Source organism: Callithrix jacchus, chromosome 4 (genome assembly GCF_049354715.1).
Source record: "Callithrix jacchus isolate 240 chromosome 4, calJac240_pri, whole genome shotgun sequence".
Taxonomy (NCBI): Eukaryota; Metazoa; Chordata; class Mammalia; order Primates; family Cebidae; genus Callithrix; species Callithrix jacchus.
In genome coordinates, this window is record NC_133505.1 from 149,861,710 (window position 1) to 149,878,014 (window position 16,305).

The following is a 16,305-nucleotide window of genomic DNA, read 5'->3' on the forward strand; positions in this document are numbered from 1 at the left end:
GCACGAAGCACCTGCTCTTGGCCAACTGCAACTACTCCAGGAAGAGTCGCCGCGATTCCTGGGTGGCGGAATCATTTGCGGGCACTGAGGTCCCCTCCTTCAGTGCAGGTTCCCCGCCCCCTCGCCCGGCCAGGCGCCCACTCGCCCCAGACCCCGCTTTCCCCTGGAGCTCAGAGCGCATTTCCCGAACCCCCGTCGCACCCAGAGGTCGCACCCACTCCTAGGACGCCTAGGGGGCGCCCCCCGGCCGGGTGTCCCGGGACCCTGCGAACGCAGGACCATAATGACGAAGGTGACGAAAGAGATGACGCCACGCCCCCTGCCAGGCCGCGGCCGGCCGTGGGGAGCGTCCGCAAACCGCACCACGCCCCTACGGGTCGCCCGCGTGCTCGCGGCCGCGCCGGTCCCCGGGGGCGCGCGCCCCGCCCCACCCCGCGCCCGCGCCCGCGCCCGGGTTCCCACGGCGTCCGCCCCCGCGCGCCCGGCGCCTCCCGCCCGCCCTCGTCGCCGCCCAGCCCGCCCAGGCCTCTCGCGAACATGGCGCTTGTCCCCTGCCAGGTGCTGCGGGTGGCAATCCTGCTCTCCTACTGCTCTATCCTGTGCAACTACAAGGCCATCGAAATGCCCTCGCACCAGACCTACGGAGGGAGCTGGAAATTCCTGACGTTCATTGATCTGGTAAGGCCGTCCCATCCCCCTGCCCGCCCCGCACCCGTGCCTGTGTGTGTTTGTGGGTGTGCGAGCACCTGCGCGCGTGCGCGCCTCCAGCATCCACCCGTGTCCTCGCCTCTACCCCAATTATGACGCAGCAGCACCTTCTGAACCACCCACTTTTACCTGGTAGCTGGGGGACGAATGGAGGTGGGGCGCAGCCAGGTGGTGGGCTATTTGGAGGGGGACACAGAATTGCTTGTAAGAGGTGACACGGGAAGAATCTTCAACTAACAAAAGCATCGGACCTGATCATGACTGGCCTGAGACCCATTCGCTCTCAAGGTGCTTTCCAGGGCACCCGCCGTGGGATGAAACTTGCCGCAACTGAAGGAAATTGGGTATTGTCTAGTGATTTGGAACTTCACCTGAAAGAACCAAAACCTTCTCATAAGGGAGAGAAAGCACCTAATAAAGTTGTTTTCTTTGCATCTGTTCTTTTTTTTTTTTTTTTTTTGGCCCATTGTCAATAATTTATTTCCAACCTTTACCCTGTAAATACTAGGAAACAGAGATGATGTTCAAAGTGCATTTCCAAAGTGACTGTACACTCTTCTCTGTCTCCCCATGTACAAGTTTACAGTAGTTTGCATAAGCAGCTCCTCTGTTGGCACAAAAGACAGTCTTGACAGGTGCAGGTTATTATTAGCATCATCATTTTGAAAGTTTTTCTATGGGACTAAAAGGCTCTCTCCAACCCCCCTGGAGAATCAGAACATGGGCATAAGGCCCAATAATGAACTCATGGATGGGCCTAGGAATTTCAGGGTAGAGATGACTAAGACACACACAGATTATCAGGAAGAGAGTTAAAACAAAAGCAATGAAATTCTAAAGCACTCAGAGAAATTGTAGAACCAATTTCTGGGACTTCCAGAATGGTTTGTCCAAAACTATATACTAGGTTGGCTACACCAGCAAGATTATAATCTTTTTTGTTAACTCTCCATTCTGATGAAGAGAACCTGATACATGTTTTGAGAATTTCCTAAGGCTTAGGATGCCTCAAAGAAATGCAGTCAGAGGATTTTGGTTTAAAAATAACACCTTATATTTGCTTTATATTAGATACTTTCAGAGTGGAATTTCAATTCTTTTGCCCAGCAGTTTCCAAACTGTGCACATACCCTTAGTCCCACAAGGCTTCACAGGGCATAGAATGTTGCAAGGGTTTCGATTTTCAGATCCTCATCTTCCAACTCTTCTTGAAACTAATCTCCCTCTGAACATGCATGATGCCTGCCAGTCCTTTCGTTCTCCCCATTCATCCAAGTGAGGAGCACACAACAAGACTCTGAGGTGTGTTTTTCTGTCTGCTCCTTTTAGTATCCAGAAGATAGATGGCTGTCACCAGGACCGTCTTCCCATTTGATTGAACAACAGTGTTGGAGTTGTCTTGACAGAAAGCCTTATTGGGTTGATTGGCTTGTCAATGAAGATTGGCTTTGTCAATTATGTTATGTAGCAGACATTTTCCATCTATTGAATGAGCTAAATCTGCAGCCCTGAGGTTCTCATACATATGTATATGAAGCAAGCATTATCACCCACAGAGTGCCAGAAAGCATGTCCCTTTTTCAAGTGTTTACACTTAACTATGTTAAGGATGTTGGGATGTAATTTAAAAATGTGTGCATAGATTTTCAGAATTCTTTGAGGGGCTGTGTGAACAAAACTCCTTTTGGGACACTGCCTTATCCCATTTCTAAGTCAGATCTTACTTAGAGCTGACCCATTTGAATGTTGCTAAGAAGCAATACTGGGCCAAAATACAAACTACAGAGATGCTATCAGAGCCATAGGTACTAGAAACAGCCCTTAGCATCACTCTTGCAGTAGACGCTGTGTTGTGGGAGCAAGGGCAGGGGTCAGCAGGTGAATAGAGGTCGAAATTGAGGGTGTTGGTTAACCTGAGAGATGCCGGCTTCTCATAATTGGTATTTCTTACTGTGCATTAAAAAACAAGGCTCAGAAGAAACCTCTCATAATCTTTGTGTGACATCAAACCATAATAGCGTCGTCAGCTTGATATGCTGCCATACAATTTATCTTTTAGCATTCAATGATTGGACTTGCCTGTTTTAAATACCAATCACCATAAAGGACTTTTTTCTATCCCAGAAGTCAGGCAGTAGATTCAAATGTGAAACATTTACTTTGCTTCATATTTAGTTTCGGATTGCACAGGACCTTTAGCCAGCCATTTTAATGTTTTGCTCTTTGGCTCCTGATTGAAATATAATAAATATATTTAACCAAGAGTTCCTGTGAGAAAGTATGTCTAACATATTTTCATAAAAACATTCATGCAAAGTGTTATTCTTATTGTTTGAGATTTAGAATCTTTAGAGCTTAAGCACTGTACAGCTGTTAAAACAACCGTCCTGTCAATCCTCAGTAATGGCGTGAAAAGATTAGGCTACTATAATTTAGCCATTTTACTTTTCACTTTTAATGTTAAAAAGACCGTAAACTTTATTACCCAGTGCCTTGTACAATATTAATGGGTCTAAGTTTATTGGAACAATTTTGCAAGAGGGTTTAGCTTTTTAAAAATTTAATGAGAAGGCCTTTTTTCTTGCCAACTTGGAATGCAGGAGTCATTTATCCTGATGGCCACAGTTGGATTCCATGTTCCATGGCATCAGTTTACCAGGATGTGAGTCAGGAATCTCAGGCTACATGTATCCAGGAGCAGATGGTTATGTGGCAGTGGCCATTCTGGCTGTATTCATATCTCTCTTTGGGTATGAGGAACATTCCAACGGATTCAGAGCTCATGTTCAAAAACTGAAATGCACATTGTTGCTACCAGTAATCTTATACTATTATTTTCCGATGGTTTCTTTTACTAGTATTGAGAAACTGTAAGAGAACTAAGGTGCTTTTGGAAATTTGAAGTTAGTAAATGGAAAAAGAACACTATCTTGGTGTAGTAGGTAGAATAATGGGCCTCCAAAGATGTTTACATCTTCATGCCAGGAACCCATGAATACATTAGGTTACATGGCAAAGAGAATTAAGGTTGCAGATGGAATTAAGGTTGCAAATCAACTGACCTTATAGTAGGAAAATTATCCTGGGTTATCCCATTGGGCCCACTATAATTACAAGGGACCTTAAAAGGAATAGAGAAACAGAAGACAAGAGACCATTGGAGGAAGACGTGACTGGAAGAAAGTCACAGAGAGATGCAACAACGCTGGCCTTGAAGATGGAGGATGAAGCCGGGAGCCAAGGGGTGTGAAAGGTGTCTAGAAGCTGGAAAGGACAAGAAATGGCTTTCCTCTTGAGTTTTCCGGAACACATACCTGCTGACAGCTTGATTTTAGCCTAGTTTGGACTTCTGATCTTCAAAATCGTAAAATAATAAATTTGTGTCCTTTAAGCCATTTGATTGATAGTAATTGGTTACCACAGTAATGGAAGACTAGTATACTTGGCTTTAAAGCCCCTGACGTAGAAAAAAACTTAACTGTTTTTGTACTTACATGAAATAAATGCAGTGACTCAGCTAGTCCTTTATGTATAGTAGAAAACTGGTTAATTTTAGCTTTAACAACACAGGTTTTTTCCTACTTCATCCATGAAATTATGTGGAGGAGACATACATACGTTTAACAGTGGGCAATATGAGAATCTATGAAGACTGGACAACATTGGAAAAACTAGGTCTTACTGTGAAGTATTTCAGAGACTATCATTATGTAGCATGTCAGGCCAGGAAAAGGAATATACTTAACTGGAAATAAACTGGAAAGAAAGAAAATTTAAACTAGCTATTGCTAAATATTAACATTTTTTTAGTCAATGTCACAGCTGATGAATTTTCTTCAAGTGATGTGGATTCATTGATTCATTCACTAGCAAAATGATTATGCTTCATGTTACATGATAATTGCCCCCAAAGATAATAAAGAAGAATCAGGATAAAACCACCATAAATAAATGAAAAGAAAAAGGCAAATGTATTTTAAGGTCTTAGTGGTTGGGGTATAATAGGTGGTTAGTAAATGTTTAAATAAATAGAAGCTTTCTCTTCCCAAATTTTCATTGAGTATTCTTTTCTTGCCCTGTCTCCTCCCAAAACGTTCAAAACAATAGGAATTTAAAAATGTATCAACCAGAACATTATTCAGTTGTGTGTGGTAGAGTGTCTAACAGATGAGTCAGAATCAAATTCTTTGAAAACCATGAACTGCATTTTTTAGAAGAGATAAAATATTGATGACGGATTTAAGGCATCTTAGTTTTTAAAGATTGAAACAGATCTGGCAGTTGAGTTGACTCTAGTTTGTAGTATTGGCCATTTTGAGTCATCATCTCTTAGGACCATATCAGACCCATTATTTCTCCTGGACTGGCTTTTCATTCATGTCATGGCAGAATAATGTTCAGGCCCTGCCTACTCAGAGTGGGCGGACGATGAACAGGATCAGCTTTGCTGGGAGCCTGTTAAAAATGTGGCATTTCCACCTCCACCCCAGAGCTCTGAATCAAGAGTCTGCATTTTAATAAGATCATCAGGTGATTTCTATGCACATTCAAAGTTGATAAATGCTGCTCTAAGCCACATTGTTTTTGTTTTTTAATTTACGTGGATTAAGTATAGGAGTCTGTAGAGCAGTCTTAATATACTAATTCTGCCTATTTTCTTTGTTGTTTTTGTTTTGTTTTGTTTTGAGACAGAGTTTCACTCTGGAGTGCAGTGGCATGATCTTGGCTCACTTCAACCTCTGCCTCCCAGGTTCAAGAAATTCTCCTGCCTCAGCCTCCCAAGTAGCTGGGATTACAGGGGCCTGCCACCACACCTGGCTAATTTTTGTATTTTTACTAGAGACAGGGTTTTACTATGTTGGCTAGGCTGGTCTCAAACTCCTGATCTCAACCTCCCAAAGTGTTGGGATTACGGGAGTGAGCCACTATACCTGGCCTGAATTCTGCCTATTTTCAAAACATATTGCAGACTGGCTTTCACTGTGATATAACAAAAAAAATAAAATAAAATAAAAAATTATAATTAGAAAATAAAGAGAAAGACAATGTTTCAGGTACCAGAGATGGGTTAGTTACTGCTATTGAGAAACAAATTTGAATACTCTTCAGGGCAACTAAGGTGAAAAACAATACACATTTGATTACATTGCCCCTATATTGGAATAAAGGAAGTATAACAGTTTATCGGGAAAAATACAGTTCTTGCCAGGCACTGACTTTTCAAGGTAATTTATCACTCAGAAATTTATTTAAAGAACATTAAGGGTAGGTATGGTGGCTCACACCTTTAATCCTAGCCACATGGTGGGAGACCATGGCAAGAGGCTTGCTTAAGCCCAGGAGTTTGAGACCAGCCTGGGCAACATAGCAAGACTCCCACTACAAAAAATTAGTTGAGGGTGGTGGCATGTGCCTATAGTCCCAGCTGTGTCGGGGGGCTGTGGCAGGAGGATGACTTGAGCCCAGGAGTTTGAGTTTTCAGTGAGATATGATGGTGCCTCTGCACTCCAGCATAAGTGGCAGAATCAGATCCTATCGGTAAATAAATATAAAAAAGAACCTTTATTAGCATAGTGGATAATGCCTTTTGTTGATTTTTAGCATAATATAACGAAATATTCTTATGGTTAATGTTTCTTATTTGATGGTTTTATGAAGGCCAAAGGCATGGTCTTATATTTTGGCTAGAGTGAAAGCATTTTTGTACAAGTTTAAGGTAATATAATCTAGGTACTTTGTTTGTTATCTAAATCTGTATTGCAAAAGAATTTCAGAAAACCACAGAGAGAGCAGGATAAATAAAGTCTTAGATGTGAAAAAGCTTGGGGTGCTCAAATAACAGGAAATTATCAAGTGTACCTGGAGGATACTATTTTTGCTTTTAGACATGCTGAGAATCTTTGACATTTAAAAAATGTTAAAGAGGGAAAACAAGCTGCCTAAGTATACCACATTTTGAATTCGAATTAGTCTTATATTTATTTACATGCTTATCATAAAATATATTCTTGACTCTATTTCATGACTTAGTTTTAACTAGGAAATAAAATATTTTGAGAAGAGATTCTGCATGTTATTATATAACTGTGGTACTTAGTTTTGCCAGTCAAAACCACACAGTGCCACATGAAGGTCAGTAGTTTATTGAGTAATCAGGGAACAAAATTAGGTGGGCTTTTTCTGTGTTTTGTTTCCTTGGAGTTTTGGATATTATACAGAGAATGTGAAATTGCTAATTTTTTCTTCAGGAGACTCAGACTTGACCCTAAAGTATGCACATAAACTTGAAGGATCAAATAATATTTTTTTCCTAACCTGGAGAGAGAATTGTGAGAATAATGCTTTGCATAGACTCTTCTTCACCTTCTTTGCATGTTTTTTTTGGATCAGGCATAAAATAGGAGCCTGGTTTTGTTAGAGTGGGGGAAATAGTTGATGATATAGTCACCCATTCCCTCTTAGTTGCAAATGGTATTGAAATTACAGAAAGTCATCTGACCATAGTTGAGGTCACTTCTTTTCCCATTCCTGCCATTCCCCCATGTCTGGTGTAACATTTAGCAAAATTGTTAACTGCTCTTGAGGGTTTTCATTTGTTTCTCTGTGTTCCTCTGAAATGTCACATGTTTCTGTGGAAGCGTGAACAATAGTACAATTTTCCACATTGAATCAGATGTTCATGTGATCCAAGCATGCTTGGAAAAATCTTACTGCTTAGGATTCCATACAACATAGCTTTCTTATGCAGTCTGTAGCTAGACAGTTAAAGGGCCCGTGTCTCACCTGTAGGTAGTCCTTCTGAGTGCAGTGATACCAGAGCTTCTCTTTGAAAGTGAGACACCCCTTGATCAGATTCATTGTGGAATTGAACAAGATATGAGATCGAAGCATGGAATTCTGAAAAGTCAGACAATGCACTAGCCCATTCACACTGACTTATATTTAGGTCTGTCGGGGTTTTGAAATTAATTTTTTTTATTAATTTCAAAAGTGACACATACTTATTGTAGAAAATCTGTACAACTACAGGCAACAATAGAAATACAGGGAAGAAAATAGAGTCCGTCTTAATTCTCCCTAATTTTCCTTGCATCTTAGTGTTTCAGTGCTTCAAGATGGTATTTATTTGGGAACTTTATGTACATACAGAAACGTAATAGAAAGTCAGATTACCGTGTATATGTGTATGTGTGTTTGTACATATGTAGTCAGATATTAAAAAATCATATTCTTTAAAACTTATTTTCAAATTACAGATATCATTCAGAGATACCAGTATTAGTATTTTGGTATTTTTCTTTTCAGTCATATATATACTTCTGTTAAAAAAAAAATTCAACATAAACATGGTTTTTATAAATTTTTTATCCATGTATCCATGTACACTAAAATTTATTCCTTTTTTTTTTTTTGAGATGGAGTCTCATTCTGTTGTCCAGGATGGAGTTCAGTGGCGCTATCTTGTCTCACTGTAACTTCCACCTCCCAGGTTCAAGTGATTATTCTGCCTCAGCCTCCCAAGTAGCTGGGAATACAGGTGCATGCCACCACTCCTGGCTATGTTTTTTTTTTTTTTAATTTTAAGTACAGATGGGGTTTTGTCATTTTGCCCAGGCAGGACTCGAATTCCTGGGCTCAAAGGATTCACCCGCCTTGGTATCCCAAGGTATTGAGATTGCAGGCATGAGCCACCATGCCCGGCCAATTTTTTCTTTTTGGTATACTGTTCTGTAAGTTTTGATAGATGCATAGAATGGTGTAAATACCACCACAGTCACCTAAAAGCATTCCTTTGTCTTCCCTATTTATGCTAGAACCCTCCCCTGAATCTTATCAACCATAGATTTGTTCTCCATTCATATACTTTTGTATTTCCTAGAAAAATATATAAAGCATACAGTATGTCTTTCAGTCTGGCTTTTCATTTAGCAGAAAGCAATTCAGAGTTACCTATGTTGTTGTGTGTATCAGTAATTTATTCCATTTTACCAGTGAGTAGTGTTCCATGGTATTGATGTACCAGTTTTATTTATCTGTTCACAAGTTCAAGTACATTAGAGGCTTTTTTCAGTTTGGGGTGATTATGAGAAAAGCTGCTATAAAGATTTGGATACACGTTTTTGTATCAACATCAGTTTTCATTTTTTACTGGGCATATGCCTAGGAGTGGGACTGCTTGGTCATATGGGAGGTATATGTTTTACTGTATAAGAGACCCCCACAGTTTCCTCGAGTGGATGTACCATGTTGCATTACCAACAGCCATGTGTGGGAGCTCCACAGATGGGAACTCACATTGTGACCTTAGAGAGTGGTGTCAATTTTTCTTTTATTTCAGCTATTCTAATAGGTGTGTAGCAGTATCTCATTGTGGTTTTTGCGTTCCCCTCATGACTAAAGATGTTAAGTATCTTTTCCTGTGCCTTTTAATAATATATTTATGTTCTTTGTGAAGTTTGCACATTTAAAAAATACTGGGTTGTTTTATTATTCTTAAGCTTTGACAGGTTTTATGTATGCCAGATAAAAGCTCTTTGGCAAATATGTGATTTGCAAATGTTTTCTCCCTGTGTTTAGTTTATTTTGTTGGTAGTGTCTTTTACAGAGCAAAAGTTCATTTTGATGATACCAAATTTACCATTTTTATTCTTTTTATGGAACCTCCTAGAAATTTTATAGATTTAGGTTTTATGTTTTTGTCGATAATCCTTTTTTTTTTTTTGGTATATGTTGTGTAATTTTCTCTGCACCATGTCCTGAAAGATTGTCATTTTGCCATTGAATTACCTTTGCACCTTTGACAGAAATCAATTGACTACATTTGTGTGTCCGTTTCTGGATCCTTTTCAGCTCCACTGATGTGTGTGTCTCTTCACAGGTACCACACTCTGTTGATTGCAGCTTTATAGTAAGTCTTTAAAGTAGGTAGTGAGAATCATCCAACTTTGTTCTCTCTCAAAATTTGTTTATGCTATTCTAATTACTTTTCCTTTCTGTTTAAATGTAGGATAATCTTGTTAATATCTACAGATAATTTTACTTGGAGTTTTGAGTAGGATTTCATTGACTCTATAACAGCAATTTGGGGAAAGTTGAACATCTTAACAGTATTTACTTTTCCAACTCATGATGAACATGACATATCTCTTCATTTATTTAGATTTTTTATTTCTTTCATTGGTGTTTTGTAGTTTTCAGACATAGTTTGTGCTTGCATTTTGTTAGGTTTATATCTATTTTATTTTTGATTATTGTGAATGGTACTTCTAAAATTTATTTAATTTTTTTTCATTTTCTTCATCCATTTTGTGTTGCTATCACAGAATATCACAGACTGGGTAATTTATTAAGAAGAGAAACTTATGTCTTACAGTTCTGGAGGCTTAGAAGTACAAAAGCATGGTGCTGGTATCTGGTGAGGGCCTTCTTGTTGCACCATACCATGGCAGAAGGCATCACAGGGCAAGAGTAGCATGTGAGAGAGAGCCAAATTAGCTTTTCTGACAGACCCACTCTTGTGATAACTAACTCTTTCCTATGATAATCTATTAATCTGTGAACACGTTAATCCGTTAATAGCAAAACCCTCATGACTCAATCACCGCTTAAAATGCCCTACTCCTTAGTACTGTTACATTGGGGATTAAGCTTCCACATGAGTTTTAGAGACAACAACCATTAAATGGCATCAACCTTTTTATATTTAATTGACATTTTAATTGAGATAATTGTAGATTCACTTCAGTTGTAAGAAATACAGAGAAATACTGTGTAGGCTTTACCTACTTTCTCCCAGTGGTTACATCTTGCAAAACTGTATTATAATATCAAAACCAAGATATTGATATTGAAAGAGTAAAGATAGAAAACCTTTCCATTATCACAAAGATACCTCATGTAGCCTTCTATGACCACAACTACCTTCTCCTTTTGCCCCATCCCTAACCTCTGGTAGCCATTAATTTGTTCTTTCCATGATTTTTGTCATTTCAAGAATATTATGTATCCATAACCATACATATGTGACTTCTGGGGATTGCTATTTTAAAAAATCAGAATAATTCCCTAGAGAGTCACCCAAAGTGTCACATGTATAAGTAGTTTGTTCCTTTTCATTGCTGGTAGTATTTGTTTATATGCATACACCACAGTTTAGCCATTTATCCATTAAGGGATATTTGGATTGTTTTTATGTCTTGTTTGGACAAATGTCTATTCAAGTCCTTTGCCTGTTTTTAATTGGATCATTTGTCTTTCTATGACTGAGTTGTATCAGTTCTTTATAAATTTTAGATATTAAACCCTTATCAAATATTGGTATGCAAATATTTTTTACCAATTTGTAGGTTGCCGTTTCATTTTATTGTTTGCTACTTTTGCTGTGCAAAAGACTTCATTTGATGTAGTCTTATTTATTTGCTTTTGCTTTTGTGGCCTGAGCTTTTGGTATGGTATCTAAATAAATAAATAAATAACTGCCAAGACCATTTTCTGGGACTATTCCCCTGTATTCTAGGAGTTTTATAGTTTCTGGCATTACATTTATGTTGATTTTACATTTTGTGTAGAATTTTGTGTATGATGTAAGAAAAGAGTCTAATTTTATTCATTTGCCTGTGAAAATATAGTTTTTCCAGCACCATTTATTGAAAAGATTATTCTTTCCTCCTTGTGTTCTTTTGGTGGCTTGGTCAAAAATTAGCAAATTATATATCTTTGAATTTATTTCTGAGCTCTTGATTCTGTTGCACTGGTCCATGTGTCTGTTTTTATGCCAGCACCATACTGTTTTGATTACCATAGCTTTGTAGTGTAATTTAAAATCATGATGTCTGATGATTTTTGACTCAAACCAGGCTTGCATTTGTGGGGTGAATGCTACTTAGTTATGTTGCACTGTTCATTTTAGATATTGCTAGATTTAATTTGCTAATATTTTGCTGAGATCTTCTTCTGCTTTTCTGTTCACGAGGAATATTTGTCAATTGTGTGTTTTTCTTTTCTTGTTTTTGGCTTTGATATTAGGGTATGTTGACCTCATTCCTCTTAAGTGTTCTGGAAGAGATTAAGCAAAATTAATGTTACTTCTTTCCAGAATGTTTGGGAGAATTTACCAGTGAAAACCACTGGGCTTGGAATTTTCTTTATTGAAAAGTTTTATCCACAAATTCTATTTGTTTGATTTCAAAATGTAGGACTATTAATGTCATTTTTTAAAACTGAGATTTGATATCTTTCAAAGAATTGGTCAATTTTGTCTTTCAGTATTTCCTTTTCTTTCTCTTACTGTCTGTAGTGATAACCATACTTCATTGCTGACATGGGTTATTTGTGCCTTATCTCCTTTCTTTTCACCAGTCTGGGTAGGGGGTTACACAAATTTGTATTGATTTGATTCAAAGATCAGTTTTTATTTTTATCCATCTATTGTTATTGTTCTCAATTTCATTGATTTCTCTTTTCCTTTTTTTCTCTTTTGCCTCAAAAAGTGACATTTATTTAAAGAAAAAAAATGACAAGATGTCCATCCCTTGGCTCTCTTTTCTACCCTCTCCTGCTGCTCCTCAGCCCCCACCCCAAGACTGAACTCCGGATGGGGCTAGGTGGCATGATAGCCCCTCAGATGAGGGCAGCAACATTGAGGGTCATTTCATGAGTGGAGGTGTTGTAAAAGGTCTCTATATCTTGAAGAGTCCTCTTGTCTTCTTCTGTAACCATGTCAATAGCTACATTCTTACAGCCAAACCATCCACCTTGACCGGTTCTTTGGATATAGTTTTCCCTGTTGGTGGGAAGGTCATAGTTGATGACTAAAGAAACCTGCTGCACATAAATGCCTCTGGCCTATGTCAGGAAAGACAACTCTTTAGCATGTGCACAAGAATCTATCCCGAAGGGATGACACATGGGTATCCATGTAGGGAGCCAAGGAAGGAAGAGGAAATAAGCATCCCTGTTCCCCAAAGACCTTAGGCATGCCAGATTCTATTCCAAGTTGCTACTTTCCTGAAAGGGGCACTGGATGTCCCCTTGGAGAGGGAATCACCTTGGATTTATTTATTTATGTATTTATTTGAGAAAAGGTCTCACTCTGTCATCCAGGCTGGAATGCAGCTCACTGCAGCCTCAACTTCTCAGGTTTAGGTGATGCTCTCAGCTCAGCCCCTCAAGTAGCAGGGACTACGGGCATAAACCACCATGCCCAGATAATTTAAATATATATTTTTTGGTAGAGACGGGGTTCTGCCCTGTTGCCCAGGCTGGTCTTATACTCCTGGCCTCGAGCAATCCACCCCACTGAGCCTCCGAAAGTGCTAGGACCACAGGCATAAACCACTGTGCTAGGCTGATTTCTGTTTTTAACCTTGATTATTTTCTTCCTTCTGTTTGTTTTGGGTTTGTTTTGCTCTTCTTTAACTAAGTTCTTAATAGGGGAGCTTACATGATTAATTTGAACCCTTTATTCTTTCCTATGTGAGCATTTGATACTAAAATTTTTCCCCTAAGCACTGCTTTAATTATAACTCATGTTTCAATATATCTTATTTTCATTTTCATTCAATTAAAGATATTTTTAAAAATTCCCTTTGATTGTATTTTACAGTGGGTTGTACATTGTTTATACAAATTTTTCAGATATCTTTTCATGATTTACTTCTAATTTAATTACGTTACAATCAGAGATCATTCTTTGCATGATTTCAGTTCTTTTAAATGTATTATTTGGTTTCATGGCTCAGAATATGGGCTATCATGTTGCATATTCAGTGTGCACTTGAAATATGTATTTCGCTTTTAGTAAGTGGAATGTTTCTTGAATGTCACCTAGGAAAAGTTTGTTGATGGTGTTATTCAGGTCTTCTATATTCTTGCTGATTTTCTAGGTCTCTCATTAATTGAGAAAGGAGAATTGAAGTCTCTAAGTGTAACTGTAAATTTTTCTATTTCCTATTTCAGTTTTATTAGTTCTTGCATTATATATTTTGGAGCACGCACCTTGTTAAAAGTACATACACATTTGGAAATGCTGTGTATCTTGGTGAATTGATCCTTTACCACTATAAAATGTTCTTCTTCCTAGGTAGTTATTTTTCTTGTTCCAAAATCTGCTTTGTCTGATATTAGCATAGCTTTTCTAGCTTTCTTTTGATTAGTATTTGTGTATTATATCTTTTTTCATCTTTTTACTTTTAACTTTATCAACATATTTAAATTGAATTTTTTTGTAGATAACATATAGTTGGTTCTTATTTTTAAAATTTAATTTGATAATCTCTATTCTTTAATAGGTACAATTAATATTTAATGTAATTATTAAAATAATTGGACTTAGTTCTATCATTTTCTTATTTGTTTTTTTATTTGTTATTCTTTTTTTGTTCCTCTACTCCCATTTCCTGCCTTATTCTGGGTAATTTTTTAGTATTTAATTTTATCTGTTGGCCATTTGTATATATCTCTTTGAATTATTATTTTAGTTGTTTCTCTAGTGATTACCATATGCAAACCTAGCTTTACACAATCTACTTAGAGGGAATAGTTTATCACTTCAAGTGAAACATATAAGCCTTGTCACTTTACCCTCCTCAGTTTATGTCATAGTTGTCATTTTCATTATATCTACATAACTTGAGAACCCTATAGATAATGTTATAATGTTTGCTATTTACAATAAATATTTTAAAGAACTTAGTATAGTAAAATACTCCATTACCCAAATATTTACCATTTCTGTTGCTCTCTCTTTAGTTCTCATGTTGATATTTCCCTCTGATATCAATTTCCTTCAGCTTTAGAATTTATTTTAGCATTTCATTAAGAAGAGATCTGCTGGCAACAAGTCTCTTAGTTTTTCTTCATCTGAGTATGCTTTCTTTTGCCATCATTCTTTAAGAATATTTTTGCTGGATATAAAGTTCTGGTTAATAGTTCTTTTCTTTCATTGCTTAAAGATGTGTCACTCTCATCTAGCCTGTATGATTTCTGAAGAGAAATTTGAAATTATTTAAACCATTTTCTCTTAAAGGCAATGTCTTGTTTTTCTCGGGTTGCCTTTCAATTTTTTTACTAATCTTTGGTTTTCAGCAGTCTGAGTATGATGTGTCTGGGTATGGTTTATGAGTTTGCTGAGTTTCTTTAATCTGCAGTTATGTCTTTCACTCAGTTTGAGAAGTTTTCAGCCATTATTTTTTCAAATATTTTGTCTATGATTACCTCTTTCTTTCATATTTCATCTCTCCTTCCAGGACTCCATTGATATGCATATCAGATCTTTCGATTATTATTCCAAAGGTTGCTGAGACCTTCTTCACTTTTTTCAGTCTCTGTCTGTTCTTTAGGTTGTATCGTTTCTATTGAACCATCTTCAAATTCACTGACTCCACTGTCATCAACATATTGCTATTGCATCCATCTAGTGAATTTTTTAACTTCCAATATTGTGTATTTGAGTTCTAAAATATCCACCTGGTTCCATTTTATGGTTACTGTTTCTCAGCAATTAATTTCTATCTTTTATTCATTTTAACAGTGTTCACCTTTACCTTATGGAGGATTATTGAAGAGCTGCCCTAATGTCCTTGCCTGATAATTCCAACATTGGGGTCCCTGTGGGTTGACATCTGTAGATTGTGGGTCTCCCTTAATATTGATCCATTTTTTCTAGCCCTTTGTATGTCACGTTATTTTGGTTATACCATGAACATTTTGAATATTGTATTAGTCCATTTTCACACTGCTGATAAAGACATACCCAAGACTAGGTAATTTATAAAGAAAAAGAGGTTTGATAGACTCATTGTTCCACATGGCTGCGGAGGCCTCACAATCATAGCAGAAGCCAAAAGGCATGTCTTACATGGTGGAAGGCAAGACAGAGAGCCAAGCAAAAGGGAAAACCCCTTATGAAACCATCAGATCTCATAAGACTTATTCACTACCAATGAGAACAGTATGGGGGAAACCACCCCTATGATTCAATTATCTCCCACCGGGTCCCTCCCACAACATGTGGGAATTATGGGAGCTACAACTCAAGATGAGATTTGGGTGGGGACACAGCCAAACCATATCAAATGTTATGTGTTAAGGCTCAAGGTTGTGTTAAAATTATATGGAGAAATGTTGACTTTGTTTATTTGTTTAAGCAGGCAATCAACCAAGTTTCCTTCTTCCAGCCCTTTTTGTGATTTTTTTCATACTCTCTAGCTCTCAAGATATTCCTTTTTTTTGGTTCTTGTGGCCAGAGGTGTCTTCTCAAAATTTTAGCCTCCCATGCTGTTATGCAGTCCACATAATTGGCGATGCCTTCACGATGAGCTAGGAGGAGAAAAGAGAGAGAAAGAAATAAAAACATTTTCTCTCCACCATTCACACAGCAGGACTTCATCTTGCCTGGTTCCTCTGGTCATTGAGGTGGATTTTTCTTGGGGTTTTAGGTACTCATGCTAAAGGAAAAGAAAAGAGGGAATCATAATCTCTAGCACGCAGAGGACTTTTCCTCTATCCTCTAGCTGGAAAGAAGGGGTTTCTCCTGGAGTTCTTTACTCTCAGTGCTTGCTTCACAGTTCTAGAACTCAGTCTGCATGCAGGTCAAAT

General features: G+C 37.9%; 1 protein-coding gene and 1 non-coding gene across 5 annotated transcripts in view; one reads left to right on the forward strand and one right to left on the reverse strand.

The window, feature by feature from the left end:
* The first annotated feature begins 497 nt into the window (after positions 1–497).
* The window catches only part of AIG1 (androgen induced 1), a 255,426-nt gene continuing 239,618 nt past the window's right edge, over positions 498–16,305 (forward strand). For 3 of the 4 annotated variants that reach the window (XR_013534582.1, XM_008995175.5, XM_035296888.3), the window contains exon 1: positions 498–678. Coding sequence is in view for 3 of the 4 variants with exons in the window: in XM_008995175.5 (XP_008993423.2) it covers positions 538–678 (141 nt within the window). In the remaining variant the exon portion in view is untranslated. Of the gene's footprint in view, positions 679–2,037; positions 4,759–16,305 lie in introns of those variants that run through there. The other variant, XM_035296889.3, reaches the window with a different exon arrangement.
* LOC118153355 (small nucleolar RNA SNORA67) lies at positions 12,622–12,761 on the reverse strand. The gene has a single exon (XR_004742594.1). It is a non-coding gene; the product is annotated as a small nucleolar RNA SNORA67 (small nucleolar RNA).